This window comes from Gopherus evgoodei, chromosome 24, assembly GCF_007399415.2.
Source record: "Gopherus evgoodei ecotype Sinaloan lineage chromosome 24, rGopEvg1_v1.p, whole genome shotgun sequence".
In the NCBI taxonomy this organism is placed as follows: Eukaryota; Metazoa; Chordata; order Testudines; family Testudinidae; genus Gopherus; species Gopherus evgoodei.
In genome coordinates, this window is record NC_044345.1 from 6,459,698 (window position 1) to 6,487,348 (window position 27,651).

Genomic DNA, 27,651 nt, shown 5'->3' on the forward strand with positions numbered 1-27,651 from the left:
ATTTAAATAAATGTGATGTCAAAAATGGTTTGGAGACTGGTATATTATAACATTTTCCTGGTTTTTTTTTCCATCCTCGGCAGTGTGGGGCATGGGTCATTGCTGCAGGATTCTCTGCACCTTGAAGTCTTTAAATCACAAGTTAGGACTTCAATAGCTCAGACATAGGTCAAGAGTTTGTTACAGGAGTGGGTGGGTGAGATTCTGTGGCCTGCATTGTGCAGGTGGTCAGACTAGAAAATCATAATGGTCCCTTCTGACCTTTAAAGTCTGAATCTATAACAAGTTGTATTTTAAGTCCAGCCACCTCACGTTTTAGTAATTAGTAAAGTGCAGATATTAGACTCAGAAATGTTCACTTTCATTTTTCCGTCATGCATAGCTTTTTTAAACCCTATAAATAATTGTCAGACCATGTCAGTTAAAGGCACTTTTCATTTATTGTACCTCACAGCTGCATACTCGGTCTGGAACAGAAAAAGGAAAGACCAGATATTAATATTCTTAATGCAAATCATACATTTAACTAGTACTACTTATTCGGTAACAAGACAAGAAACCAAATTCTACTCTCTCTGATGTAAAACTAGAGTAACTCCGCTGACGTCAATGAAATTCAGCTTTGTCAGTGTAAGAGAGCAGAATATTGTGTAGAAGCATTTTACAAAAAAGAGGTTAGATTCGGCTCTCATCTACACTGGCATAAATGCACAATAACTTCACTGAAGTCAATGGGCTGTTGCAAATGACAGAAATATGACCCAAAAGATGCAGTAGTAACCACAAGCTAAATTCTCATCTCCGTTACTGCAAGACAGTCAGTGGGATTGGAATTGCATCAGTGAATCTGCTACAAGAATTAGATCCCTGTGCTCTGTTAGAGCTGTTCCATTCTAAATTCCTATTTTCAGTCTTCTTTCCTTCTCAAAATTCCTAGAAGGATTAAATGTTTTAACATCTAGTTTAGGCCCTGATGTGATTTGGTTTTGTTTTGTTTTAAGTTTGCAGGTCATTAGTTGGCCGGCTTTTGAATTATGGGAGAGTAAAAAATATTTAGGCGAAATTCTGCCAGACCAATGTTGATCTGAGTAATTCCACTAATACCAATGAGGGGGTAACTCAATTTATGACCATGTGACTTAGAGCAACATTTGGATGAATGTGACCAGCTGTTCAGACTTTTTTTCTTTTTTGGTCCATGTAAAATTCATAAAGAAGCATAAAAAGCACTGCTTCATCCACCACTCAGGCAGGCGGGAATGTGGTAATACAATAGCAATTCTGCACCGGCAACCCTACAAAGCAGTTGCTGTCTACATTAGGAGGGAAATGAAAGACTAGCTTCTTCACATGAGCGTCGGAGGAAATCAAGTAGTTGGAATGTAGCCACTAGTGTCGGAATTTGGCCAGGACACTAGTTTAACACCCTATGAATTTACTGTATCTTTTTGATGTGCCAGTGGCTAAAAAAGTACTTTTACCTGTGGAATGTGCCTCCTAGGTATTTGATTCCCAGTTTGCAAAGCTCTCCCTGCTGGAGAAGCACAAAAGGACAGTTACAGGGATATGTGATGAATGGCTGCTTCTTAGCAGATAGAGTTATAAACAAGTTACCTCTGGAGGGACCCTTTCTGAAGAGCAGGATCGTCAGCTGGATGACGACAAGGATGAAAATACAAGACAGCCCAACATATAACACATAATTGCAGTTTTCTTTCGTGGCTTCATCTGCAGAGAGAAGAGAACAACGTTAGGTGCTGAGCAAAGATTTGTTAGTGGAAAGATCCCATTAAAAAGAGTGGGCCCATGTCATCTACTTCTCCTGGAACGCCATGCACAGAAGTGAGACCTTACCTCCAGAATCCACCGTCTCAGGTCACACTCTCAGGCTCCACCTGGAGGTGGGGCCAGTTGACCACTTGGTGCTGGATTCAGGCCATTGGTAGCCTGAGGTAAGCTAAGTCTTTTTATTTATTAACTCTGCTTGCCTGCACTGTACATTATTTTATCAAGAGGTGATTCATTTAAGAATCACTGATCCAGTCTGAGAATCACTGTTCCACTGATGACTAGAGAGAGTTAAACAGAATTAGAATGAAAACCATTTTAGGGAGCATCGTAGAAGCATAAATGTTAGAGATAGCAAAGGCCTGTGATTGTAGGTCTCATGTAGTTCACCTTCCTGACTAGTCCCTATAGTATAATCACTAGTGCTTTACCCAGTCCAACTTTAAATAGGGCTTCATCCTTGTCACTTAAGAGACAATCCCACAACGCAATAGATCTAATTATCAGGAATCCTGGGTATTCATCCTCCTTTTTCCTTTGCTCAGTTCACTCCCATTGTCCTAGTTATTCCATCTCAAGCCCCCAAGCCATTCTCCTGTCTCCTTGGCATTAACACTCCTCAAACACTTGTAGAAGCAGTGCTCAGACAGCACCTGACCCAAGACTGACTGAAGTCTGTGTGGATTTTTCCATTGACTTCAATGGACTTTCAAGCAGGGCCATAAGGAGAGAGAACTAGGAGCAGTTTTGCCACAGGTCCGACTTCTTGCGACTGCTCACTGAAAAATGGTTTGAAGAGAGAGCAAGGAAAGGCAGATGACAGAGGAACTACCAGAACATTCTCTCACAACTTGATGCCGTGGCTGTGTTGGTCCCAGGATATTAGAGAGGCCAGGTGGGTGGGGTCATATATTTTATTGAACCCACTTCCTTTGGTGAAAGAAACAAGCTGTCTAGCTACAGGCCTGAAGAAGAGCTCTAAGTAGCTGAGACTTGTCTCTTTCACCAACAGAGTTGGTCCAATAAAAGATATTACCTCACCCACCTTGTATCTCCCACAACCCAAGCCCTCTAAGTAGTTTTTATACCTAGTACCCATGCCCCCTCATTTTAGTTATTTAGCTCAGCAGTATCCCTTTAAATCTGTGTATTTGTCCTGACTTGAGGTGAAGTTTTTCACCAGACACCAAATATAAATAGGATATGATACTGGACCTGTTTCCTTGGAGACTGTAGCATTGATGCTTCTCCCCATGCTGCTCTCCTTGGCTGTACAAGTGCAGGTCATCTCCTGCTTCCACATCTCAGAAGGGATTGTCATTAGGCTCCAAACACTAAAGACCCCTTCTCCGTCTATGGCTCCAGCATCCATCAGACCCTCAGACGCCTCCTCACCAGTGTCCCAGAGAACTTCACTCCAGGGAGGAGTGAAATCAGAGAGCAGGCAGAGCAGAGGAATGACAGGGGGAAGCTCAGCATCCTCTAGGGTGGAGGGAACCAGGATGGAAAGTCTCGGCTCGGAGGCATCTAAAAGAGAGTTGAGTCACTCAAAATAGAGACTAGAAAGACTGTCATGGTAGCTCAGCTAGTCCCTACCCAGCTCCTACCCCTGCCAGTGGAATATATTTTAAGTATCTAGTGCATTGTCTAGTCTAGTCTTACATGTCTTAAGTGGTGGGACTTCCATTGCACAAAGGGGATTTTTCTTATTAATTTCATCCCATTACACTCCTTCATCCCACCCCAAATGGTTCCCCTGGCTCCTTGATGGTCTCAATATTCTGAATACCTGCAGAAGGTGGAGATTCAAAAATTAGATATCTCTTTACTACATTGTATTCTTATGTTCAGCTCCTGCTGCATTTCTCGAGGAAAAATCTTCCCCATGCAAACCACATGGCGGGAATCCTTTCATGAAGCTTCAGTGAATGCCCAGTGAAGAGCCAGATTAATAAAGTTTTATAAGGCCAGCAGGACGATGCATCATGTCCCAGGCTCAGTGGCTTTCGCTAGGTACAATCTGTGAGCGTGCCTATCAGAAGGTAGGATAGTAATAACAGCCAGCACCGGTGCACTTAGAATCATAGAATATCAGGGTTGGAAGGGAGCTCAAAGTCATTTAGTCCACCCCCTGCTCAAAGCAGGACCAATTCCCAACTAAATCATCCTAGCCAGGGCTTTGTCAAGCCTGACCTTAAAAACTCCTAAGGAAGGAGATTCCACCACCTCCCTAGGGAACCCATTCCAGTGCTTCACCACCCTCCTAGTGAAAAAGTTTTTCCTAATATCCAACCTAAACCTCCCGTACTGCAACTTGAGACCATTGCTCCTTGTTCTGTCATCTGCTACCACTGAGAACAGCCTAGATCCATCCTCTTTGGAACCCCCTTTCAGATAGTTGAAAGCAGCTATCAAATCCTCCCTCATTCTTCTCTTCTGCAGACTAAGCAATCCCAGTTCCCTCAGCCTCTCCTCATAAGTCATGCGCTCCAGCCCCCTAATCATTTTTGTTGCCCTCCACTCGACTCTTTCCAATTTTTCCACATCCTCCTTATAGTGGGGGGGCTCAAAACTGGACACAGTACAGATGGGGCTTCACCAATGTCGAATAGAGGGGAATGATCACATCACATCTCTTGATCTGCTGGCAGTGCCCCTACTTATACAGCTCAAAATGCCACTAGCCTTCTTGGCAACAGGGGCACACTGTCAACTCATATCCAGCTTCTCGTCCACTGTAACCTCTAGGTCCTTTTCTGCAGAACTGCTGCTTAGTCATTTGGTCCTTAGTCTGTAGCAGTGCATGGGTTTCTTCCATCCTAAGAGCAGGACTCTGCACTTGTCCTTGTTGAACCTCTTCAGATTTCTTTTGGCCAGTCCTCCAATTTGTCTAGGTCCCTCTATATCCTATCCCTACCCTCCAGCGCATCCACCACTCCTCCCAGTTTAGTGTCATCTGCAAACTTGCTGAGAGTGCAGTCCACGCCATCCTCCAGATCATTCATGAAGACATTGAACAAAACCGGCCCCAGGATCGACCTTTGGGATACTCAGCTTGATACTGGCTGCCAACTAGACATGGAGCCATTGATCACTACCTGTTAAGCCTGACAATCTAGCCAGCTTTCTATCCACCTTATAGTCCATTCATCCAGCCCATACTTATTTAACTTGCTGGCAAGAATAATGTGGGAGACCGCATCTCATCAGTAGTTAGGTATCAAAGCACTCTACAGAGGCGAATAAGAGTCATTACCCCATTTTAGTTGCAGAGTGATAGGCTGCCAATGATTCAGGATTACAATCCAGGTTTCCTAATTCACAGTTTCGTACAGTATCCATTACCTGAATCGTTCTACCTCTTGGCATAAATACTGACAACTTAAAACCAAAACGGGGGGAGTGGGTGGTGGTCAGAGAATCACAATTACAAGATTCTGTCTCAGAACCAGGGCCATAACCAGGACGAGGCAAGCAAGGCAGCCGCCCAGGGTGCAAAGTTACAGGGGTGGAAAAATGGGGCAGAAAGGAAAGATGGGATCCCTTCTGCTCCCTCCCCACGAGGGCCCCAAAGGCTCTGCCAAGCCCTTCAGGACCCCTGAAGGTCTCTCCATACCTGCCTCCCAGGCTCCCCTTCAGCCACACTCTTGGTTTCCCATGTCCCCCTCCCCAACTCCCCACACAGCCCCACATTCACTGCCCCGCCTGCCCCTACCCCAAGCCACTCTTGTCCTTGTTCCTCTCTCCCCTGTAGGCTTCTGTCCCCCAGCTCTCAGAACCCCTGGTGGCCCCACTGCTGGAGCTGTCCAAGCAGGGAATGCAATCAGCCATCCCGGCCCCTGCAGCGGGTGCAGTGCCCCCACCCTGATCTGGAAACTGGGGGATCCCCAGCACAGCGAGCCCGTTAGCCTGGCACTGGGTGTTGCAGGCCACCAGCAGCAGCAGGGGGCTTATAGGCATGGCTCTTGGTCTGGGGTTGCAGCAGAGGTGGGTGCTTGGGGGATCTGGGCTCGGAAGCTCAGTTCAGCTCAGCTCTGAGTCACTGCAGCACCCCACAGCCATTTTTATCCCTGCAGGAGCCTGGCTGGGAAATTCTCAGGGGCAACAGGAGGCAGAAGGGCTGGGAAAAACGTGACTCAGTTGGCCTCCACTTGCCCTGACTCTGCTCTCTTGGGGCTGGGGCAGCTCTCAGGGATCGGCTCTGGAGCCAATGGCTGGGCCATCCCCACAGCAACCCCAGCCAGCCCAGCCACCAGGGCAAGACAAAAACCAATAGGGCTTGCCCCAGGCGCTCAAATGCCTAGTCACAGCTCTGCTCAGAACCCCTCAGACCTCTGGAATGTCATTGTCCCAACCCACTGGAAACTCACCTGTGACAATCAGCCTGGTCCCAGTCCCAAAGTTGGGATGTATATATACAACAAGGCCACAGTAATACACCCCCGAGTCATTTCTTTGTACGTTGCTTATAATCAAAGTAAACATGTTTGCCTGAATGTTCGCTTTACTCGAGTATTTTTCATGTGGAGGTGCAGCAAACTTATAACTCTGGTAAATCCCATGCAAATTTCCATTCTGAAGCTCTTTGTACCAGTACACGTACTGTCGTCTTGTTGAAAGCTTACAGTCTATCTCTGCAGTTTTTCCAGAGGCTAGAAAGATCTGTGCTAGGCTCTGTTGGATTGATATCCCTTCCTGTGAAGCAGTCACTAGAAAAAGGAAGACAAAAACATGAACACAATAATCACTTGTAAGAGGCTTACCCTTTGCAATATATTCAATATAACATGTCATCTGCTCCAAGCAAAATGCCCATTGTTTTAAAAATTGGGGGTGGGTTAACTTTATTTGTGAACTTACGCATTTTCTTAGGATTCATATACACTATAGGAAAATTGATGTATTTTAAACTAAATATACGTTGCTGAATTTTTTTCTAGCATAGTATTTTTTGCCATATTGTCAAGTGTAGCCTAGTTGTAACATAAACAATAATCACTCTGCACGCATGGATGCTAATCAATCCCTTTGCACATCCACATCACCTCTCATCCAAAGACATTGAAGCACTTACTACAACTAATTAAACTTCACAATCATACTAATGAATAATATTTAGGGTGACCTGACATCGCAATATTATTGGGACTGTTCCAATATTAGGGGCTTTGTCTTATATACACAGCTATACTCCCCCAAAAAGTGTCCCGATTTTTCACACTTGTTATCTGGTCACCCTAATAATATTCGGCACTTAGAGCCTGTCACATGATAATCAAACTGCTTCGCAGCTATTAATGAGTTAAGCCTCACAATGTTCCTGTAAGATGATGAAATATTATCCCTGTGGATAGCTGGAGAAAGTGTATCAGAGGTAAGTGGAGAGATTTGGTGAGGGTCCTGCAAATCAGTGACACGATTTTGAGTAGAACCCAAGTGTTCTGACTCCTGGGTCCTCTGCTCTGTTCACTAGACTGCATTCTCCCATTCATATTAACCTTGAATCAGAGTTAAAAACAGTAACATTAATGCTGTTTGACCAAAATTGTACATGAAAGGGAGTGTTTTATTATCTTAAACATTCAGGCTTAAAATCATCTTTTTTGATTACCTTTGAAAAAAGACTAATGCCCCTGGAAGCCTATATAAAAATACGTGAGCATAAGAGAACTGGATTTTGAACAACAATCCATTACAGTATCCAAAATGTTAAACTATATTCAAGGTATTGTGGAGAGCACAACACAGTATTTCATTACCTCTCTTAGGATTTCAGTTGGTGAACTAAAACATGAGTGTTTAGCTCTCCCCATCAGCTCCTCTTGGTGTTAACCGTATTTCAGAAGAACTTTGCACATGAAAGTAGTTTTTTGTAGCAAGGTACAAAACAAGCATGAAATATCAGGCTAAAATACTTACTCTGCTGACAGAATAGAATCATCCAAACGATCTGGTAGGACATTTTCTGGCTTTCTTCAGTCATGCAAAGTTGATGCTCTGAGAACGGTAGATGCCTGTTAGTTAATGGGTCTCTTGATGAAAGACTTCCTCATGTGGAGAGGAAGATGTCATATTTCCTCTTAAAGTTTTGTGGGGGCAACATGTGTGACAAAAGAGAGGACCAGGAGATATTAATAACCCCATTCAAAATCTTACTCTGACAGCCAGCAGGGCAAACCTGGGGAATAATATTCAGTTGTCTCTAAAATTCATTACACAACAAATTCCGGGTCTGACTGTGTGACAGCAGTGTGTGTATTTTAAAAGGAATTTTTCATCTCATAATTGGATCGATGGGACAAGCCCTTTTTTGGATTGAAACTAATATGGATTATTTTCTGTGCTTCGGGTTTTCAGACATTCATATGTATCTGGGGATGTTAGCCCCCATAGAAAGAGAATAAGGTGTGTCATCGTAGCTCTGAAGATTCCTCCTGATATTTTAACAAAGGATAGAGGAAATCATTGAAGAGGCTTGTCATGCATTATGAAAGTGTGGGAAATTTACAAGTATTGGAGATGAAATAAACGTTTTGGGAAGAGACCTGGTGGGAAAGGAATGGATAGGTCTAGAAAATGGGAGCATACGGTTATTCCAGTTGAGATCTTTGGGACATATCCTAATTGTGGGTCACACAGGTATGTGCCTAATGCATGTTCCTTGCAATAACATTCAAAATGAGTTAGAGAGAAAAAAGAACTGAAATACCCACTGAGATATTCCAATTCCTTTTCTGTAAACACTTTTCACTCGTGTATTCGAAAACATGGTCACCTTACATATTTGAATATTCTAACAAACCATTTGGAAATCATGTCTCATTGATGTCTGTCTCATGGGAAGTTTAATACAATATGGCACAAACAGCCACTCGGACCTCACTAGCCCATGTCCCATATTTGAGACCCAGGCTATTTCAACACCCATGAAATTTAGGAGATGACAGCTACTACCTGCAGCCTGTCTGTTGCATTTGTCACGGTGCTTAGAAATGTAAAATGTTATAGGAAGTAGCTGCAGATGGTTAATAGGCAAGTTTAAATTTTAAAAACACCCTGGTGCATTTTACATTTTATAAATGTGATCGGTCTAATTGGGAATGCATCACTTGGCTTCAGTATATATATATTTTTTATACAACTATTTGATAGTTTGTGGATGGCTTAAAAAAACACACGACATCTTGAGAATTTAACATATTTGCCAATCTCCTCATCAAAAATAGGCTAAAGCAATCTGAATGTTTGGTAAAAATGATTTCAAAACTTTTCTCATCTAGCCAACCACCTGTACATTGAATTCCATCCCAATGAGATATGAACCAGCAGAGATACTATGCCCTAAACACCAAAAGTTAGACAATGCTGAGACACACTTTATCCTAATGACGTTTATACTATTTTTATTTTATTTGTTACTTCTATAGTACTATAAGTATTTATAATACAGGTATGTTAATGACGTGATGCTGACATGTCCATATAAAATTCCTGTCAGTCAAGCCAATAATCTGTGCTATAATTGTAACAGAGAAGCAATTTAGGCATCTTGGTAGAGCTGTATGGGAGAAGATTTCAATGTCGTTGATTATGCTTTAACTATTCCGTGTTTTCTCCTTTCACTGCTACTAAATTTACTTGTATTTAAAATAAAAATCCTCAACTTTGAGAGAGCTGCAACAAAACCATAGACTGCTCTATGGCTACTGTTTATCTGCTTGGTCCTTATTTCAATTAAAGGAAATGGAGAATATTTCACCCAGTTGCATTTCTTTTATATACATTCACTATAAAATTGATCTTCACTAATGAAAATCCAGTGGGTCTTAAATGTTAAGACAAAGTTTAAAGCTACGGTAGGCATTAGATTTTTATTTCTATGATAAAAAGCCCCTAACCAGAGTCTAAGCTGTTCTAACCAATTTTAGAAAGGCAGTCTGGAATATCTGAACTTTTAGGAGTACATTCTTCAAGTTGGTACACAGGAATTTACTATGCAAAACCCTTTTGTTAGAAGATGATTCAGATTATCTAAGCCAAACAGGACCGTTGTGTTTGTCAATTAGCCAGAATGTTTGCTACAGTTAATATACTCTCACTCCCAAAGAGCACCTTCTAGGAAAGAGAAGGGCTCATTCAACATCTCTTTTCTTTTACGTTTGAAAAATGTGTTTATGACCCTTCTGCACTTGGGACTCTCTTTGAAGTGAATGTCCCTATAGTGTAAAAATTGATGGCAGGCTGCAGTCTAGAACTTTGAGTATTTTTAACATAGATCAGTTGTCTATCTCCAAGTTTTATCATGTCACCCACAGCCAGTGTATCTGAGTACCTGTCATATAAAAGTAATAGCAATAGTAAAGTCTCTAGTGGGCTTTAAGAAGTCTCTTGCTCTCCTCCCTACTGAGAATAAAAACAATTTGGGGTTGGATTTTGTTTTAATTTTTTAGATTTTATTATTTTATTATGTTTGGTTTGTTTATTTAGTGAGGCCAATTTGTTGCAGGGTGATGTTTTGATGGCTTGCAGGGGGTGGATGGGCGTTCTTTGTCTGGTTCTTTGTTTTTATTTTTTCAGTTAGCTGGGTTTTTCGCTTTGCTTGTTTGTTTAGTTGGGTTTTTTGGAGGGAACCAGGTATCTATGTTGTGAGCATCAAAATCATTTGCAAAAGCTCAGAGCTGCTTGCTGGGTTATTTGCATCTGCCTGTGGTCAGTGTCAACTCACGACTTTTGCCACTCTCTTTTTTTTGTTTGTCAGATAGCAAAACACTTTATTGTCTTGTTGTCTGTAATCACTTGTTGTCTAACGGTTTCACCACAAAAGAACCAGCCTTTGTTAATGAAATTCCTCGCTCACTGAACCACAGGGGGAAAAAAATAGCGTACATGTTTTTGTCATGTAGATCTAAATAATCTCCTTATTTTTCTCTCTTAGCTTCTAAAGATCATCTTAGCCCATCTGCACAAAAAGACGCTATAAAGCATTTGTGGATCTGTGGCCCTAGTCCTGCAAGCCCTAGTACAGACATGCTAACTGTATTCCTGGGAGTAATCCCATTGATTTCAATGGGACTCTGAAAGGGAATAAAGTTAAACCCTGGCATAAGTATTTGTCTAAGACTGTATTTATGAGGGCTCAGTGGGCCATATCATGCCTTCCATGAGAAGATAGCACGGAATGGTACAATACTCTTTGCATTCTCTGTCCCCTATGGCAGTGGCTCTCAACATTTCCAGGCTACTGTCCCCCTTTCAGGAGTCTGATTTGTCTTGCATACCCCCAAGTTTCACCTCACTAAAAAGCTACTTGCTTATGCAATCAGACATAAAAACACACCTGTGTCAGCACACTATTACTGAAAAATTGCTGACTTTCTCATTTTAAAAATAAATAAATTGGAATATAAACCTTGTACTTACATTTCAGTGTACAGTATAGAGAGCAGTATAAACAAGTCATTGTTTCTATGAAATTTTAGTTTGTACTGACTTTGCTAGTGCTTTTTATGTAGCCTGTTGTAAACCTAGGCAAATACCTAGATGAGTTGATGTACCCCCTGGAAGACCTGTGTGTACCCCTAGGGGTACATGTACCCCTTGCTGAGAACCACTGCCCTATCGCATTTTCCCCAGTAGTGACAACTGAACCTTAAGAGATTTGGAGGATTAGCTGGGATATGTATCTGTCTGAAACGCTTTGGGTTATGATTCTGCAGTCCTCACTCAGGCAAAATTTCCACCTACATCAATAGGAATTTTGCCTAATGAAGCAACAGGCTCTAGCCCTGAGTTTGAAAATAGGGCTGAAAAATCTGACCCAAACATCTGATCCCAAGAGACTCTCTGCTCCTTGTTTGAGTCTGGCCGGAAATACTGTGACTCTCTGCATGGTTTGTCTATTTTTGTTTTCAGCTCGGAGCAGGGAGACAGGAAACAGTGTTCTCAACTTCACCAAAGGGGATGTTTCAGTTTGGGTTTAGCTCTAGTTTAGTGCAAATCATTTACATATCTCTCGCCATCACCTGAATGTATCTCATTTAAATAATTCATATCAGTCTTATTAATGTTACCCAGAAAGCCTCTTTTTAAACCATTTCGAACAATGACCTTCCCGTGAAAGCTCCCGCATGATGTAACCTATAATTGTAAAGTGGGGGTCCAACTTTTTAATGAATGAATTTGATTTAGCCTTAGCTGACACCTGACAGAGGGGTTGACCTTTGCTTTCAGCATAGGCATCTGCCTGCCTTTGTCCAAGTGCTGCAGAGAAGAACTGGTCACAAACTGGGGTGATTTTTTTACAAAGACATTTTTGACGTTTTGTAGGAAAAAACTAAAACTTTTTAGTTTTTGGGTTTTCAACAAATAGTCGAAATTTTCCAAGAAAACAGATATTTTTTCAGCAAAAAAAATACTTTTTGTTTCAGAGCCACTTTTCCACTGAAAATGGTTGCGATGGAAAATCTCCCATCAGCCTCAAGGTCCTGCTGGGCTTCTTACTAATTTGATGTGTCTGAGTAGCACCAGTGGTGAGAAATGCCCTTTTCCACTTTGAGCTTGGTAAGAGACTTCACCCTTTCTTTCAGATGATGAACTAACTGGCCATAGTGACCCACATGTTCACCACCTCCACTGGTTAAGGGACAGACAGACGAAACAAGAGGTGGGTTAAACAAGCAACAAACTAAATGTCATGGTACAAATAAGGAGGAGATAGGCAGAAAGAAGATCAGTAGTAATGGAAGAGGCAGAGAGAGGCATTATATCCTCCCTGTGATGAGGTGTATAGACCCTACAAGACAGCAGACACCAAAGGGTTAAGATAGGAAGCAATTGCTTCCCCAGCTGCAGATAAATGGCAGGTTTAACGGCTGGGATAAAAAGCTGCAACCCAGCTGGAGTGTGGCAGCTGCCCCAGAGATCCTGGGTACGTCTACACTGCATGGCTGATCCAGGTAAGCTGACACAGGGTTGCAGGGCTCGGGCTGCAGGGCTATAAAAATCACAGTGTAGATGCTCGGGCTCTGAGACCTTCCTCTCTTGCAAGGTCTCAGAGCCTGGCTTCAGCCTGAGCATCTATAGTGAGATTGTATAGCCTTACAGCCTGAGCCCTGCAAGCCCGTGTCAGTTGACCCTGGTTCTGAGACTTGGTGCCGCAGGTTTATTGCAGAGTAGACGTAGTTGGAGAGGGACGGGGGAGGAGCTCCACAGGGTCAGATGGGGAAAAAGCTGCCCAGGCAAATGAATTCTCTGCCACTACCTGAGGCTGTCAGGTACAGAGGTGGGAAACAGCTCAGGGAGGCCGTCAGAGATTTAAACAAAAACAAATCTATTTGACTGCTTAACATAGGATCCCTGGTGTGGCACCCAGAGGAAAAGGCATGCCTGGATCCCCCTGCCATCCCCTCATGGAAGGGGGTAGAGATTGATGAGACACCAGATCTGGGTGGCAGCACTAACTTTACTTTTTGTTCCTGTTTTAATTTCTTTTGCTTCTATCTGCTGAAGAAGGGACTGAAGAAACCTGTAAGAGTCCCACTAAAACCAGGGGTAGGAGCAGCCCTAAGGCAAGGATTCCATGGGGGACCAGCAGAACTGTGGGCTGAGGTCCCGTACAACCCCTGAAGGAGAGAGACCCAGCTGGAGTCTCGAAGGAAGTCTGAGTGATACAGCTTTCATCCCAGAATGGAGTACAAGAAACTGTAGAATCAGGGTTGCATCTCTGCCTCAATGTGCCATCAGGGGGCACTCCAGGACTGAGTCCCCTACCACTTTGCACCTCGGTCAGGCCACGTGCCATGGCATAGGTGGCATAGCAGGTTCTCAGAAAACCCATGACACCTTTACAGCCTTGAAAATGCGATGCCAAAAAGGACCAGTCCTGCACAGATCCATGCCCCAGTGGGTGTTCTGGATGTGCACAGGTTGCAGGATTGGATCCAACCTGCAGAGTAGGAAGACGGGTGACATGGCAAAGTCCAACCTTTCCCATATTCTGGAAATGCATAAAAGGAGGCGTTAGTTCTGTCATTTCTGAAACAAACTGCAGTTTTCACTTTGGTGATTTAAATGGCAAATAAAGTCCTCCAAGGCTGGCCTCCAAATGATCATTACCAGTTAGTGTCATGCTGTCAGGAAATACAGGAGAGGGATGGGTGGGTGCAGGAAGTAACTCCATCGTTTTTTCATGCCATGTGCTGGATGCATTGTACCTTGCAACATTGGCACATCAACCAATATTGCATACTATTCTGACCCTTTAGAAACCAACACTGCATACTGTATTTGGTAGAATATCTTCTTCTTTGTCTTATCTTTGGGTATTTATACTTACTCATAATCATTATGAACCAAATTTTCAAAGGCATCAGAATTAAGGGCATAAATACCATGGAAAATCAATGCAACTTAGGTTCTTTTGAAAATGTACCCTATACTATCTCGGGGTCTGATATTAATTCATCCACAGTCAGCAAGAAATACAGCATCCCTTGTGGGTTCCTCCCCCACCCCAGTCAGTTGATATCCATCTACACCACAGCACACTCTCCTGGGCCATGTTCTTCATCAGAAATGACCCTTCACTGAAGCAGCGTCTCAGACTTTCGTTGTGTTTTCTACAAACACGCTCTTTGCCAAGTATCTGATTTTCTCTTCCATGGGTAAAACTCCTTGTGTTACTGAACAGCGTTCAGAAAATAGCCAGTGCAAGAGGATGTGGACTTTTGTGGTAGCTTAGCAGAGTTTTGCTGCAGTTTAGATGCACTTCCACTCACTTGTGCTAGCTTTAGCATCGTTTCTAGAAGTCACGCTGCAGCCACTTCTACAGAGCATAGGTATTATCAGATTAAATAAATTTTATTCCTGAACAATCCCACTTGTCTATGGCAGAGAGAGATCGAATGAAAGCTGACTATAATGACATAATCTGTTTTATTTCTTCAGTGTTGGGAGCACAGTTATCTCTGTACCCCACTCAGCGATTCCTGTTTGTCAAAATTAGTTCTACGGCAAAGATCCCCTGTTCTTCCAAAGAAAAACTGGAAGGAGGTGGCATTTCGGTTTATTGGTACAGGAGAAGAGAAGGTGAGGGGCCCACCTGCATCAAGAAATGCTTAAATGATGAAAATGTAAGTAAGTTTGCTTGCAAACCCGAGACACACGGCGTGATACTGGAAATCTACAAGGTCCAGCAGAAGGACTCTGGTGACTATTACTGTGCAGTTAAATCCAGCAGCTATCTGATTTTCGACAATGGATCCACACTGATTGTTGGAGGTAAGGAAAGATACTGGTGTAACTCAAGGGGAAAAGTGATCAACAATGCTGAGATGTTAAAAAAAGAAAAAAACAGGAAAAAAATGGAATATGGTATAACTTTCAAAGCTGAAATGGTTGAAAAGGAGAAACAGCTGAAAAATAACAGCTAAAGATTTTGCATTTTTAGGGGACTCAACTAAATGTTTTCCTTTAATGGTCAAAGATGACAGATTTTTTTTTTAAAGCTCCTGAATAATAATAAAACCCACTTCCCTCATACCTAGTGCTTTTCACCAGTAGATCCCAAAGCACTTTAGTTTTACCCTCATCATTATGTATTGCTGCCAAATTGTTTTTGACCTAACAGCCACAAATGCATTTAGTAACAATTCTTCTTTTCTTTTTGCAGAATTCTTTACTTTGAATAAATCCATCTCATGAGATTAACATTCATAGCAGCAGGTCCGTTACACTAGTGTAATTGTATTGACTTCAGGGGAAGTGTACCATTGTAACAAAGTAAAATTGGTGCCTTTAATTAGATAATAAACAGATGGCAGGTCTGTTGTGAGTCAGACACAGGATGAAACAGTAAATTCTCTGCTTTGTTCTGTTCAGACAGCTACACCACCAGCAGCTGGGTTTTGCTTCTGGTTCCATCTCCCCACGGCCTCATTTCCACTGGGATGGTTGATCTGGCTTGCATTGTCCGTGGAGTCTTCAACCCAGTCCAAATTTCCTGGAATATTTCTGGGGATCGGAAGGAAGAGGCACTAATGCAATACTGAAAGCAAAGGATGGATCCTTAATGCTCATAAGTTACATTAGCATCCCAAAAGACACCTGGACCAGTATGAAAATTTTCACGTGAAGTCAAATTCAACTCTTCTGGCAACAGAGTTAAGAAAAGTGCCAGGTATTTTGAACGTGAGTGATTTTATATTTGCTTCTGGAACTAAAAGAAATCACGACTTTACTTATTAACCTGCAAGGCGAATAAATAACGGATGACACAAAGAGAAGGCTGAAGAGTTTAATGCATTTTTTGCTTCAGTCTTCACTGGAAAGGTTAATTGTATCCAGTTGCTTAACACAATCAATAATAACAAAAAGGAGGAAGGATCTCAGGCCAGAGTAGGGAAAGAACAGGTTGAAGAATATTTAGGTAAATTGTATGTATTTAAGTCAGAGGGGCCTGATGAAATTCAACCTAGTGTGGTAGACAGAGACAGCTTGGAGCACTGGACCTGGTGCAGGACTTGAGACCGGAACTAGAGGCTGTGAACTGCAGTCAGGCTATGTATTAAAGCAGATGCTTACAAGTTCACTGTTAGGTACGTGAACGTGGCAAAGTTGCTAAAACATAGCAAGTAGGAAGTACTAGGCACTAGATATTTACGTAAATACATTCCAGAAGGCTAGTATGTATCCACCCTACTCTAGTACAAGATAAGGTTTGACAGAAAAATCAATAAGGATGTTTTGTCCCAGATATTAGGAACAAGATAAAAGGGGAAGTAACAAAGAGATGCCATGAGACACACAAGGTGGTACAGAAGTTGTTTATCTCCACTGTTTTGTCTTAATGTATAAATGTTGGGGGACCTTGCCTAAATCCTTTGTGTGGCTGAGGGGACATCAGAAATTCCCAGTGCTGACAGCCGCTCCTTGCTAGGGGGCACTCACTGGTTAATGTACCTGTGCAAGTCATTAGGACTGTGACTTGAGGACAATAAACCTGGCCGAGTGCCTTTGTCACCGATGCGAGCCATGCCTGTAGTCTTTCCCTTTGAGCAATGTAGAGATCTGCTGAATTAACAGGCTGTGCTCTCTGCTGGTGCTGATAACACCAGAGCTCCAGGGACAGGAGCACTGAGCAACCTTAACAGCTCAGCAGCCTCCAGTGTCACAGCAACAACATTCCACCCTTCCACACCTAGAATACTTAAGGAAGTAGCTGAGGCAATCTCATTAGTGATTATCTTCGAAAATGCATGAAAAAACAAAGAAAATAGAAAAATATCAGGGTTGGAAGGAACCTCAGGAAATCATCTAGTCCAGCCCCCTGCTTAAAGCAGGGCCAATCCCCAAATGGCCCCCTCAAGGATAGAAGTCACAACCCTGGATTTAGCAGGCCAATGCTAAAACCACTGAGCTACCCCTCCCCTCTGCATGAAGCTGTTTGTAACTTTGAGGTTCTAGTGAACATGCTACCTAGGGAGGTTGTGGAATCCCAGGAGGTTTTAATAATAGGTTTGACAAATACCTGTCAAGCACGGTCAGGGTTGGCTTAATCCTGCCTCAGCACAGGCGCCTGGACTTCAGGTCTTCTCAAGGTCCCTTCCAGCCCTACATGGCTATGATCCTATGACTTGGGTGGAATCCTGGCCCCACTGAAGTCAATGGCAAAAATCCCATTCACTTCAATGGAACCAGATTTGTAAATTAAGTCGAGTTTAATGAAACGGTGCAAACATGACTGTCCCAGCTCCTGATGATCCACTGGAGTCTGCTTCCTCCACAGTCCATCCCAGCTGGTGTGTGCCGCAGATATTGCACCATGTGGTGGCAGTTTTCCTGGTGAGATTGATGGTGTCTCTGAGCCTGGCTTGGATTTGCTGCTGTTCCAGTCCAGGTAATCAACACATCACAGTCCTTGCTAGATGGAGAGACCTATAGGCTCAGCAGCCCTATTAATATTTGGGCTGACTTCTCACACAGACACACACTGTCCACACTGACAGCTTCAAGCACACTGGCTTGGCCACATTTGCGGCACTTGCAGTGGCATTGGGAGCGGTGCATTATGGGCAGCTATCCTAGCATGCAAGTGACTGCAACGTGCTTTTCAAATGGGGGTGGGGTGGGATGGAGTGTGACAGGGAGTGTTGTGTGTATGTGGGGGGAGAGAGAGTGGGTTTTTGAAGGGCTGAGAGCATCTCAGTATGCTGTCTTGTAAGTTCAGACCGCAGCAGGCCCTCTCTGCCCACCCCCCCACCTCTCTCTCTCTCACAGCATTCCACACTAATGGTTGCTTTATCTCGAAGCAGATTGGCAGCCAGCTGTCAGAAACAGAGCTTTGAAAGGGCATATCCGCATTCCTGCAGCGATTCAAAACAATGACAAGAGTGGCCACTTAAGGGGATTATGGGGCATTTCCGGAGGCCGATCAGAGTGCAGTAATGCAACACCCTGTGCACACTGGCACCGCAGCACTCCAGCGGGGGCGCATTAAATGTTGTTCCACTCGCCAAGCTGGAGTACCAGGAGCACTCTAGCCATGGAGTCAGAGTGCTCTACGTGTCTTACTAAGTGTGGACGGGTGCCCGTGGCTGCTTTAATGAGCTCTAACTTGCAAGTGTAGCCAAGCCCTTAGCTAACATCCCCAAGCCTCTTCAGCCAACACTGGGCCCAAAATCCCTCTCTCATGGTTTTTCCAGGATCATGCTACTCACAGGCTGCTGCCTGGCTTTCCTGCTCTTTGTCTCTGCCTCTCTGTTCTTGTCCACTCTCAGTTTGTGTGTTTCCCCTGCATGCACCCCAAACAAGCCATACTCAGCAAACCCCCTCAGCCTACTTAGTCAACATGGGTTCATAACTCCCTTTTTGCCATAGGTGGGGGCATTCTATTTAATTCATCCCGAGAGCTACCTTAATTGAAGGGTGCATTCACACCTAATTGCAGCAGAGGTTTGTAATCCAAACTGTCACGAGTAGCTCTCGGCATAATGCTACTGTTTGCTGGTTGTGCAAAAGGAGTAAATTTAGGATGCCAACCATTCGTGACTATAATTGTCCTGGAGGTGGATTTACACCATGGATGAATTTGGCCCTTTCAGTCTGTTTTGGGAATATGGTACAGGAGGGAGAATTGCAGCCTGAGGGGAGTTAAAAGGTGCATTAAAAACTGAATCCTAAACTCTGTTTTCAGCCGTGTGCTGGACTCTTAAAGCAAGGTTTCCACAATGGTTTACGTGCTAATAATGTGGACTGTTTGCAAGAGAAGCAAGAAAGCTTTGTAACCTGTTTGAAACTGTGTCAAACTCGAACAGTTATCTGACCTTCCACGGAGGTGACTAATGGTATGAAATGTTGTCAAACAGGCTCAAAGGGTTTATGCCCCAGTGAAGTTTCAGTCAAGGAATCACAATCAGATCAGGATGCAGTAGCTGATGGAAGAGAGAAATCATAACCCACACTGAGATACGAGTCTGGAAACTCACAGCTGGTTCACTGCTGACCTCGATGACAGCAGCCATTTTGTAAGATGGTGTCTTTCTATAAAAGCTGTTGGGCTGTGTTTACTGCTTCTGCTCTTCACTGCTGCTGCATGTGGCTCAATTGCAAAATATAATTAAAAAGTAACCCAACTTGTCCACCTAGAGCATAAACAGCAGGAAGTCACAGAAAGAACCAAACCCGTGGAGGTGAGAGATTTCCTGCCGCGATAGGAAAGACATTGTCATGCATGTGAGGGGGCTGCTGGCCCCTTCCTGACACTTACTGAGGTTCTTTGGTCGGCCCTTTTCAGTACCAAAAGAGAGGGGATGGGCCAATGAGAAACTGGCATTCCTCGGGGCCAGTGGAGAAAGGCCAAGGCTCCAAGTCAGCTAAATTGACAGGGCAGGCAGGCCAATGAGGGAGCCTGGAGGGCCTGTCCTCCGTCTGAGGTTTACCTGCCTACGGCAGAGGGAGTAGGGCTGAGCTAAGGGGAGAGCAGCCGCCGAAGCTGAGGTAGAGGCAGAGCAGCCGGAGCCAGAGGGGCCAGGGAGCAGCCCAGATGGCAGAGCCGGAGCCTGGGGCAGCGCAGAGGAGCTGGGATGAGCTGCCGCGGGGAGCTGGGGGGCCAGAGCTGGGGAGCGGACGCCGGCCCCCCCCCGAAGTTAACACTGGAGCCGAGCGCGCTGAGCGGCTGGCGAGAGTGAGGGGGACTCTGGGCACAGGGAGACGTCGCCGGACAAGAGGCCTCGCAGGCCGGACTCGGAGGAGGGACATGAACCCGATGGGACGGCTGGTGCTGGGGAAGAAGGGTCCTGCCACCCCCAGAGCAGGGGTCTGACCTGGGGTATCACCGCAGAACAGCTAGGACCTGGGAAGGAGGCCTGGGACGTGTGAGGAACAGCCTGTGAGCTTCCCTGATGTCCCGGATCCAGCTGGTTGTGCTCTCTCCTGTGCCCACCGGGTGGGGTTCCTTGTTGCCTTTTACCTTTCCCATTTTTTCTTACAGTTGTTGTTTAATGGATTGCATTGGGTTTGAACTATCTGTAATGATCTGGGGGTCAGGGAAGCATCCGGTGTGGAGAGAGGACCCCAGAGTGCGGATACCCTCACCCCTGTCCCGTGCAGCAAAGTTCTCACATCCCTGACAAGACTGGGGTTTCAGCCTCCCAGGAATCCTGGGCCCAGCCTTGTTGGCATTATGACTCTGCTGCATGGGAGACTGGAAAGGGAGTCCTCAAGGTCAGACAGGCATCTGGGTAAAGGGAGTCGGAGTGAGGAGTCAGATCCGTTCAATGGCCGACTTCATTGGGTTAGAGTATGAGCCAGGAAAGTTCCCCACAACAGTGGGACCCTTCCCCTGATTACATACAGGTATCTTTGCAACATACTGGTGCATTTAGGGACAAATTCTACCCTCTCTGCAGGAGCAGAGGGTCGTAGACAGTGTCATTTCATAAAGGGTGTCAGGATTGCAGGAGCCTGCAGTGCACGTGGCCTACGTGCTCCCTGTATGCTCCGGAGCTTGGAGTGGCTCCACCAATATTCTGTGACCCATGAAGGAGACAATTCCTCTCCTCTTCCCCTCTGAGCTCAATTACTCAGGCTGTGCGCTGGTAACAGAAGTTGGGACGTAGAGTCTACCTCATTCACACAGGCAGTCATAGTTACTCTCATGTCTAAGCCGAATCTTTAGTGCTTTTGAAATGGGAGGTGGGAGGTTGTACCCACAAGAAACTGAACATCCACCTGATTGGGCATGAGACTTGGATGTGCTACTGGTGGCACAAGCAGGACCAGAAAAACCTAGATGCAGAACCAGCCTTGGCCCCCTGATGTGCACAGCAGATAGAAGGGGCAGAACCAGACAGAAGTGACACTTTCCAGCTGAGTGGAGGCTGCTTTTGACTGCCTCCTAGGAGCTGCCATCAGCAGGACCGAGCCGCCTGGTCAGCAGTATTGTTTCACGGTGTGAGGGGAGATTATGAATGGGAAACGGTCTCTGAACAGAGCTGTGTGAGGTCAGGCTCTCTCTGCGTCCCTGTCCTGGAGCAACTACTCCAACGAATTCCTTGGGAAACTGCTGCTTTTCCTGGAGGGCTCAATCCACAGGGCCTCGTGCCAGCACCTGTCTATCTTCTCTCAGTAACAATGCTTTATCAACAGGAGGGGCTCCCCCAGCCACTGAGCCTGCACATGCTGCCTGGTTTGATACTAACTCCTCGTTTTGAAGCTGTAATTCTAAATGTTGCACATTAAAAAATATGCCACCTCCTCCCTCATGTTTCCATTCTTTTCTCTAGCAGCTGAGAGGCATGAAGCTCAGCATATTATATGTGACAAATGAGTTCTACATTCTTTAGGCCCGATACTGCTCTCACAGATGAGGGTATATATCAGTAGAGAGGAACCCTGCTGAAGGCAGTGGAGTCATTCTGGGTTTACAGGGGGTCACTGAGAGCAGTTGGTGGCCCTTTGTATTTCATTTAGGGCCAGGCGATGAACCTCTCACTCCCACTGGGGAGCCGTTATTCACAGCAGGGGTCCCACTGAAGTTCCAGGGACAGCTCACATCCGTAACTTCTCACCCGTGTGAGTACAGATGTTACAGTCTGACCCTTAATATCCATGTTCTGTTACTGGCTGCTAAACCAGCCCTGTCGTTCACCACAAGTGACAGTAAAAATGTGAAGATACAGGCCTGATTCTGATCTAAGTACTGACCCCAATGCCACAGCACGACCGGCCTTGGGCTGGTCACCCTTACTCCCTCCATACAGGGTGAGTGCTTGGATGGGAAATCTCCTCCAGTATAGGAAGTAGCTTCACAAATTCAGTAGTTGACACTTTCATCCTCAATCAGAACCAAATTCCTAACATGGTGATAGGGGGTGCTATGATGCAGGAAGAGGCATCTTCCAGGCAATATGTAAATCCAGTGCCCCCTCAACCTACAATGGATCCTGCACAGCTTTCTTGCAAGAATGGAGGTGTCAAAGCAGAATATGGGTTCAGAGAAATGAGTATGGAAGGGGTTGTATTTCAAGGAAATTCATATAACATTATAGCACACTACAAACAGACTTTCTATATTTCTCTCATTCTCTTTCTTTCTTTCTGCATCTCCTGTTTTAAAAAAACATAAGCCTTTTTTGTGAGACTCAGTTACCGAGGAGCATTTCTGTTACTGTACATCAGTCACATATTCAGTCTGAAACAGAAAAAGGAAAGATCAGATATTATTAATTTTATTCAAAAAGTTCAAAAGGCATCAACTGATCAGTTTTTGTTTTATAAGAATGTGAAAAACATATTTCAATGGTGTAGATTTCTTGGTTGTGGTCTTTTGTCCTGGTAGCTGAGTTGAGTAGCTGGATGGTGTTGGTGGCTTGTGATATATATATAAGGTCAGTCTAGAAGTTCTGGTGGTCACTTACAGAAATATACCCTGCACAATTTCACCATCCCTGACCTGCAACCACCTCTGGGGTGGAACCCAGCAGTTCTTTGGTACTAATAATCCTACACAACACTTCTACTAGAAGAGCAGAGAAGAATAAATACAAATGAAACCTCTGTGAATTCAGGAGACAAGGTGTAGACACTAGGGTTGGAAATTGGCCAAGACACTGGTTCTAATCTCCTGTTGTTAATACACTGTATCTTTCTGACATACCAATGATGGAAAAAGCAGTTTACCTGTGGCATCTGTCTCATAGGTATTTGATTCCCTCTTTGCACAGCTCTCCCTGATGGATGAAACAGACAAAGGGATAGTTATAGAGATGTGTGATGGTTTTCTGCTTTATAGCACAGTTATGACTGAGTTACCTCTGACGGGACACTTTCTCCAGAGCAAGATCAATAGCTGGATCAGGAGGAGGAGGAAAATACAGGGCAGCCCCGCATAGAACACAATCATACAGTTTCCTGCAGAGAGAAGAGATGCTGAGAATGGAAAACTGCTAGCAAAACAGATGGGCAAAAGGAGGTCTTTTCCCTAGAACTCCACATTCATTCCTCTGTGCTCTATAGCATGTTGCCCACCTGTATATAGAGGCAGTGGGATGTGCCTCATATACAGGGGACAGTGGCCTTGCAAAAATTGTAGTAGCCAGCCATGTCAGCAAAAATTTACATCATTGCCCAACAGCATTATCCGGTAACAGTGTAGACCAGCCCTACTCCTGCCAGCCTTCCCTGGACATCATTCCATTGAGCCATTTTAGCCTGAGACCTCCTGCTCCAGTGATGAGTACAACAGAATCAAATTATTTATAGGGAATAGCTCAGAATCTTAGAAGCCAGAGATGGAGATGACCTTGTTTCACTGGGTGCCCTCTAGCACCCTCTTGACCACTGCAGGATTTTTCCCTATATTAAAATGGCTGATGTTTGTCCAGTCTTCTTTATGGGGGCTTTCAGTCCTGCCTCTGGGCATCTGTTCCACTGTCTGTTAGATCTTGCTGTCAGGAAGCCATTCCTAACATTCATCCTGCTGTACCCTTTGTTGATTTTCTTCCTTATGCATCATTATTCCCCTTTGGCTCACCCTAAGTGATCCTTCTGTGTTCTAACTGTGCTTAAGGCTGCTTGACCAGAAACACAATTCACACCACTGAGGGTTGAAAAATGAAGGTTTTCAGAAGGGCTGGAGGTGGGAAAGGTGGGTGACGTGGGAGCGACCGTAACTGTCTACCCCACAACTCAAGCACCCTCTCAGTGGTTTCCAAAACTTCCGGTCACTCCCATTAGTTATCATTCCCCTGAGCCATCCTGTGTGATTCTGTCTGTTCCTCTAGCTTGGAGTAGATGTCACTGACTCTTGGTTGCCAGATACCACGGTGAGGGGTGTAGCATAAATGCCCTGGTAGGTAGGTTAGGTTTGATGATAGTATACTGGACCTGTTTCCTTGGAGACTGTAATACTGATGCTTCTCCCCGTGCTACTGTCTTTGGCTGTACAAGTGCAAATAATCTCCTGGTTCCACATCTCAGAAGGGATTGTTATTAGGCTCCAAACACTAAAGACCCCTTTCCTGTCAAAGGCTCCAGCATCCATCTGACTGTCAGATGCCTCCTCACCAGTGTCCCAAAGAACTTCACTCCAGGGAGGAGTGAAATCAGAGAGCAGGCAGAGCAGAGGAATGACAGGGGGAAGCTCAGCATCCTCTGGGCTGGAGGGCACCAGAATGGAAAGTCTCGGCTTAGAAGCATCTAAAGAGAGTTGAGTCACAGAAACTAGAGGTCAGAAAGATCTGTTAGCGGTAGCTCAGCTAGCATACCCTGCTCCTACCCCTACCCAACCAGTGCAGCATGTTTAAATATCTAATATTTGTCTATGCCTGTTTTCAATGTCTTACACTGGCAGTTATCAACCGTTTTTCATTTGCGGACCCTTAAAAAATGTTGGAGGTATGGGCCCCTTTTGAAATCTTGGACAAGTTTGCAGACCCCTAAGGTGGTGTGAAAACCAGTGTCTTACACTATGAGGCATCCACCTTGGGAGACTCCCACGATTCAACACTCTTCAGAAGTTTGTACTAATATGATCATCAAGGATGATTTGCTCAGTACCAACAATGTGTTTGGTTAGGTACAAATGCAGAAGAGCTGCTCAAGTCTGGTGGTGAGGACACCAGACCAGGAGTTAGGAAGCCTGAGTTCCATTCCCAGCTCTGTGTCTGACTTACTCTGTGACCCGGGAAACAAGTTCATATTGCATCTATGCCTCATTCCCCATATGTAAAATTAAGGAAACACTGCTTAGTCACATTTGCAAGGTCCTTTGAGATCTATGGATGACAAGCTTGACAGAGGAACCTTTCTTGCTTAAATATTATAGTCAGTCTACATTTTTCCTATTATTACATTCATCCTGTTTGTCTGAGATACAGCCTCTAGTACCACACAAAGTAATTCCATGCCTTCTATTTTATGTACAGTGGATCAAAAATATATAGATATTACTAGTTGTACATTGAATTATTTTGTTCAATTCATACTGTGCTGCTTGAGACAATGAATAGTCCCCTGTATGAAAACATTGGGGAAATCATTTCATGAAGCTTGATGAATGCCTGAAAAAGTCTTAATATTAAGTCTTAATAGGATAGCAGGACAGTTGAAACGTACTCCATGTCCTAGGCTCAGGCAGTTTCAGTCCGAATCATTAGCAAGTGTGAATATCAAATTATATTGGGGTAGAGGTGTATTAGAAGGCAGGAAAATAACACCTAGCCCTGCTTTTCATCCATAGATCTCTAAGTGCTTTTACATAGGAGACTAATTGTCCCCATTATGCAGATGAGGAATTTGAGATGCAGAGAAACCCAAGGTCAGATTTTTCCAAAATGTCCCAGGTTTTGATCAGAGCATTTTAAAACTCCAGTCATTTATTTGGGCACCTAAAGGGGAGCTGTTGGGTGCTGATTTCTTTTAAACATCTCACCCCCTCTGTGCCCAGTGTTTCAGAAACAGAACCCAGGTCTCCCAATTGCCAACCCTATGCCCTAGGTCACTGCCTGGACCATGTTGCCTCTATGCATGAATACTAATGGCTTAAAGCTGAAACAGGAGGATTGGTCACAATCTAGCCAAAAAAGATTTTTTCAAACACCACCCAGCATTAGGTTATCATTGATCTAAGATGCTGAAAACTCACCTGTGACAATTAGTCTGGTCCCATTCCCAAAGTTGGGATGTAGATACACAGAGGCAGAGAGGCCACAGTAATAAACCCCCGAGTCATCTCTTTGTATGTTACTGATAATTAGAGAAAACATGTTTGCTGTAATATTGACTTTACTTGAGTATTTTCCATCTAAAGATTCAGACTCAGAACTCTGATGAATCCCATGTAAAATTCCATTCTGTTGTTCCTTGTACCACCGAACTCGCCATTCTTCTTCTGATATTTTACAGTCCAGCTTTGCAGTCTGTCCAGAAGTCAGCCACAGCTGTGCTGGGCTTTGCAGGATTTCTATCCCTTCTTCCGCGGCAGCTACTATATAGGGGAGGAAAGGAATGTGTTAATACAGTGAGCACTGGACAAGCCTGGGCTTTTGCCATACGTTATATAGAGCAGATGATCCAAGAATAACACAAAGCACATATTTATTAAATATTCATTTTAATTTTTCTCTATTTCTAGCCATTTGTTTTGTTAGGATTTATGTAGCCTGTGCGGGAATTAATGTAACTACAAAAAACGACTTCAGAGTTCAGAACCCAGGGTACATACTTCTAGTTCCCAGCACTAATCATCAGGCTACGCATCCCCGCTCGTACTTATCAAAATCAACAGTAAAAAACCTTCATTTGGCTATACTGTACATGGGAGAGGCTTTTACTAACATAGCCCTTTGTGTTTCAAATTCTCCCATTGATCATTCTGCAGAAAAATATATCAGCCCGTATGTAAGACATCAGCAGAAAAGAATAATAGATTTTGCACCTCAATCCAGGATATTAACCAGAAACTATTCTCAAGGTGTTAATATCTGGCATTCAGGTTATTTTAAAATAGAATATTTCATCACCTTTCTTTAGATTTCAACTGATGGACTAAAAGATGTGAATTTCTCTCTCACCAGGTTGATGTTAGAACCTCTTCGAATTGCAGAAGGATGTTATGTACAAAGTTAATTGTTTTTAGCATGGTAGAGAACAAGCATGAAATAAATCAGGCTAAAATACTTACTCCACAGATAAACTAGAATCATCCCAACTATGTGGTGGGACATCTTGTGCCTTTATTCAGTAATGAATGGGTGATGCTGTGAAACAGAAGGACTAGCTAATGGATCTCTTGATGAAAGACTTTGTCACGTGGAGAGGAAAATGTTCTGTTTCCTCTTAAAGATCTGTGGGGCAACATGCATGACAAAGGAAGAGGGTCAGGAGATATTAATAACTCCCTTCAAAACCTGCTCTGAGAACCAGCAGAGCAAACCTGAGAGAAAATATGCCTTTGCCTCCAAAATTTATAAGAGAAGAAATTCAAGCTCAGACTGGGTAACAGCATGGTGTGTGTCTCAGATAGAATATTTGTGTTATAGTTGGATGCCCGTAAGAAGACATTCTTCTGACTGCAATTCAGGTGGAATATTTTCTGTGCTTCAGCGATTGATAAGGTCAGATGGTATTAGCATCAATAAAAAGGCATAAAAGGGTTCATGAAAACTGTGTTAAAATTGTGATTTGTCACATAATTTCAAGTGGTTTTCCTGGTCCTGCTTGCTGTCTGTGGGGAAGTGTGCAATCTGAGAGCAGCAGCAGTCAGTCTGGAAAGAGACAGCCTAAAACAAGGTAGGTGAATTTTTCCTCTCTGCTTTAGGGAGCAGCCTGCTTTGTCTCTCTCTGTTTTTGGTTACTGTGTGTTAT

At 44.0% G+C, this 27,651-nt stretch overlaps 1 protein-coding gene across 3 annotated transcripts; it reads right to left on the minus strand.

Moving 5' to 3' along the window:
- Positions 1-255: 255 nt before the first annotated feature.
- LOC115639567 (immunoglobulin gamma-1 heavy chain-like) lies at positions 256-27,016 on the minus strand. 3 transcript variants are annotated; one of them, XM_030542515.1, is made up of 6 exons: positions 26,969-27,016; positions 25,931-26,272; positions 3,004-3,315; positions 1,615-1,728; positions 1,482-1,534; positions 256-467 (listed from the first exon to the last, which is right to left on the minus strand). In XM_030542515.1, the coding sequence occupies exons 1-6, from the start codon at positions 27,009-27,011 to the stop codon at positions 435-437; spliced, it is 897 nt and encodes a 298-aa protein (XP_030398375.1). In that variant the 5' UTR covers positions 27,012-27,016; the 3' UTR covers positions 256-434. The 3 variants fall into 3 exon arrangements, with proteins under 3 accessions (XP_030398375.1, XP_030398374.1, XP_030398373.1); XM_030542514.1 differs by lacking the exons at positions 25,931-26,272; positions 26,969-27,016 and adding exons at positions 6,159-6,497; positions 7,708-7,789 and having other exon boundaries at positions 1,482-1,531; XM_030542513.1 differs by lacking the exons at positions 25,931-26,272; positions 26,969-27,016 and adding exons at positions 6,159-6,497; positions 7,708-7,789.
- Between the last annotated feature and the right edge of the window lie 635 nt (positions 27,017-27,651).

Excerpts from the sequence above, each read along its gene's own strand:
- LOC115639567 (XM_030542513.1), bottom strand. The coding sequence starts at position 7,771 with ATGACTGAAGAAAGCCAGAAAATGTCCTACCAGATCGTTTGGATGATT. Across the intron at positions 1,729-3,003 it reads TACAGTCTCCAAGGAAACAG|ATGAAGCCACGAAAGAAAAC; the intron begins GTCCAGTATCAT and ends TTCTCTCTGCAG. Across the intron at positions 1,535-1,614 it reads CAGAAAGGGTCCCTCCAGAG|CAGGGAGAGCTTTGCAAACT; the intron begins GTAACTTGTTTA and ends GTGCTTCTCCAG.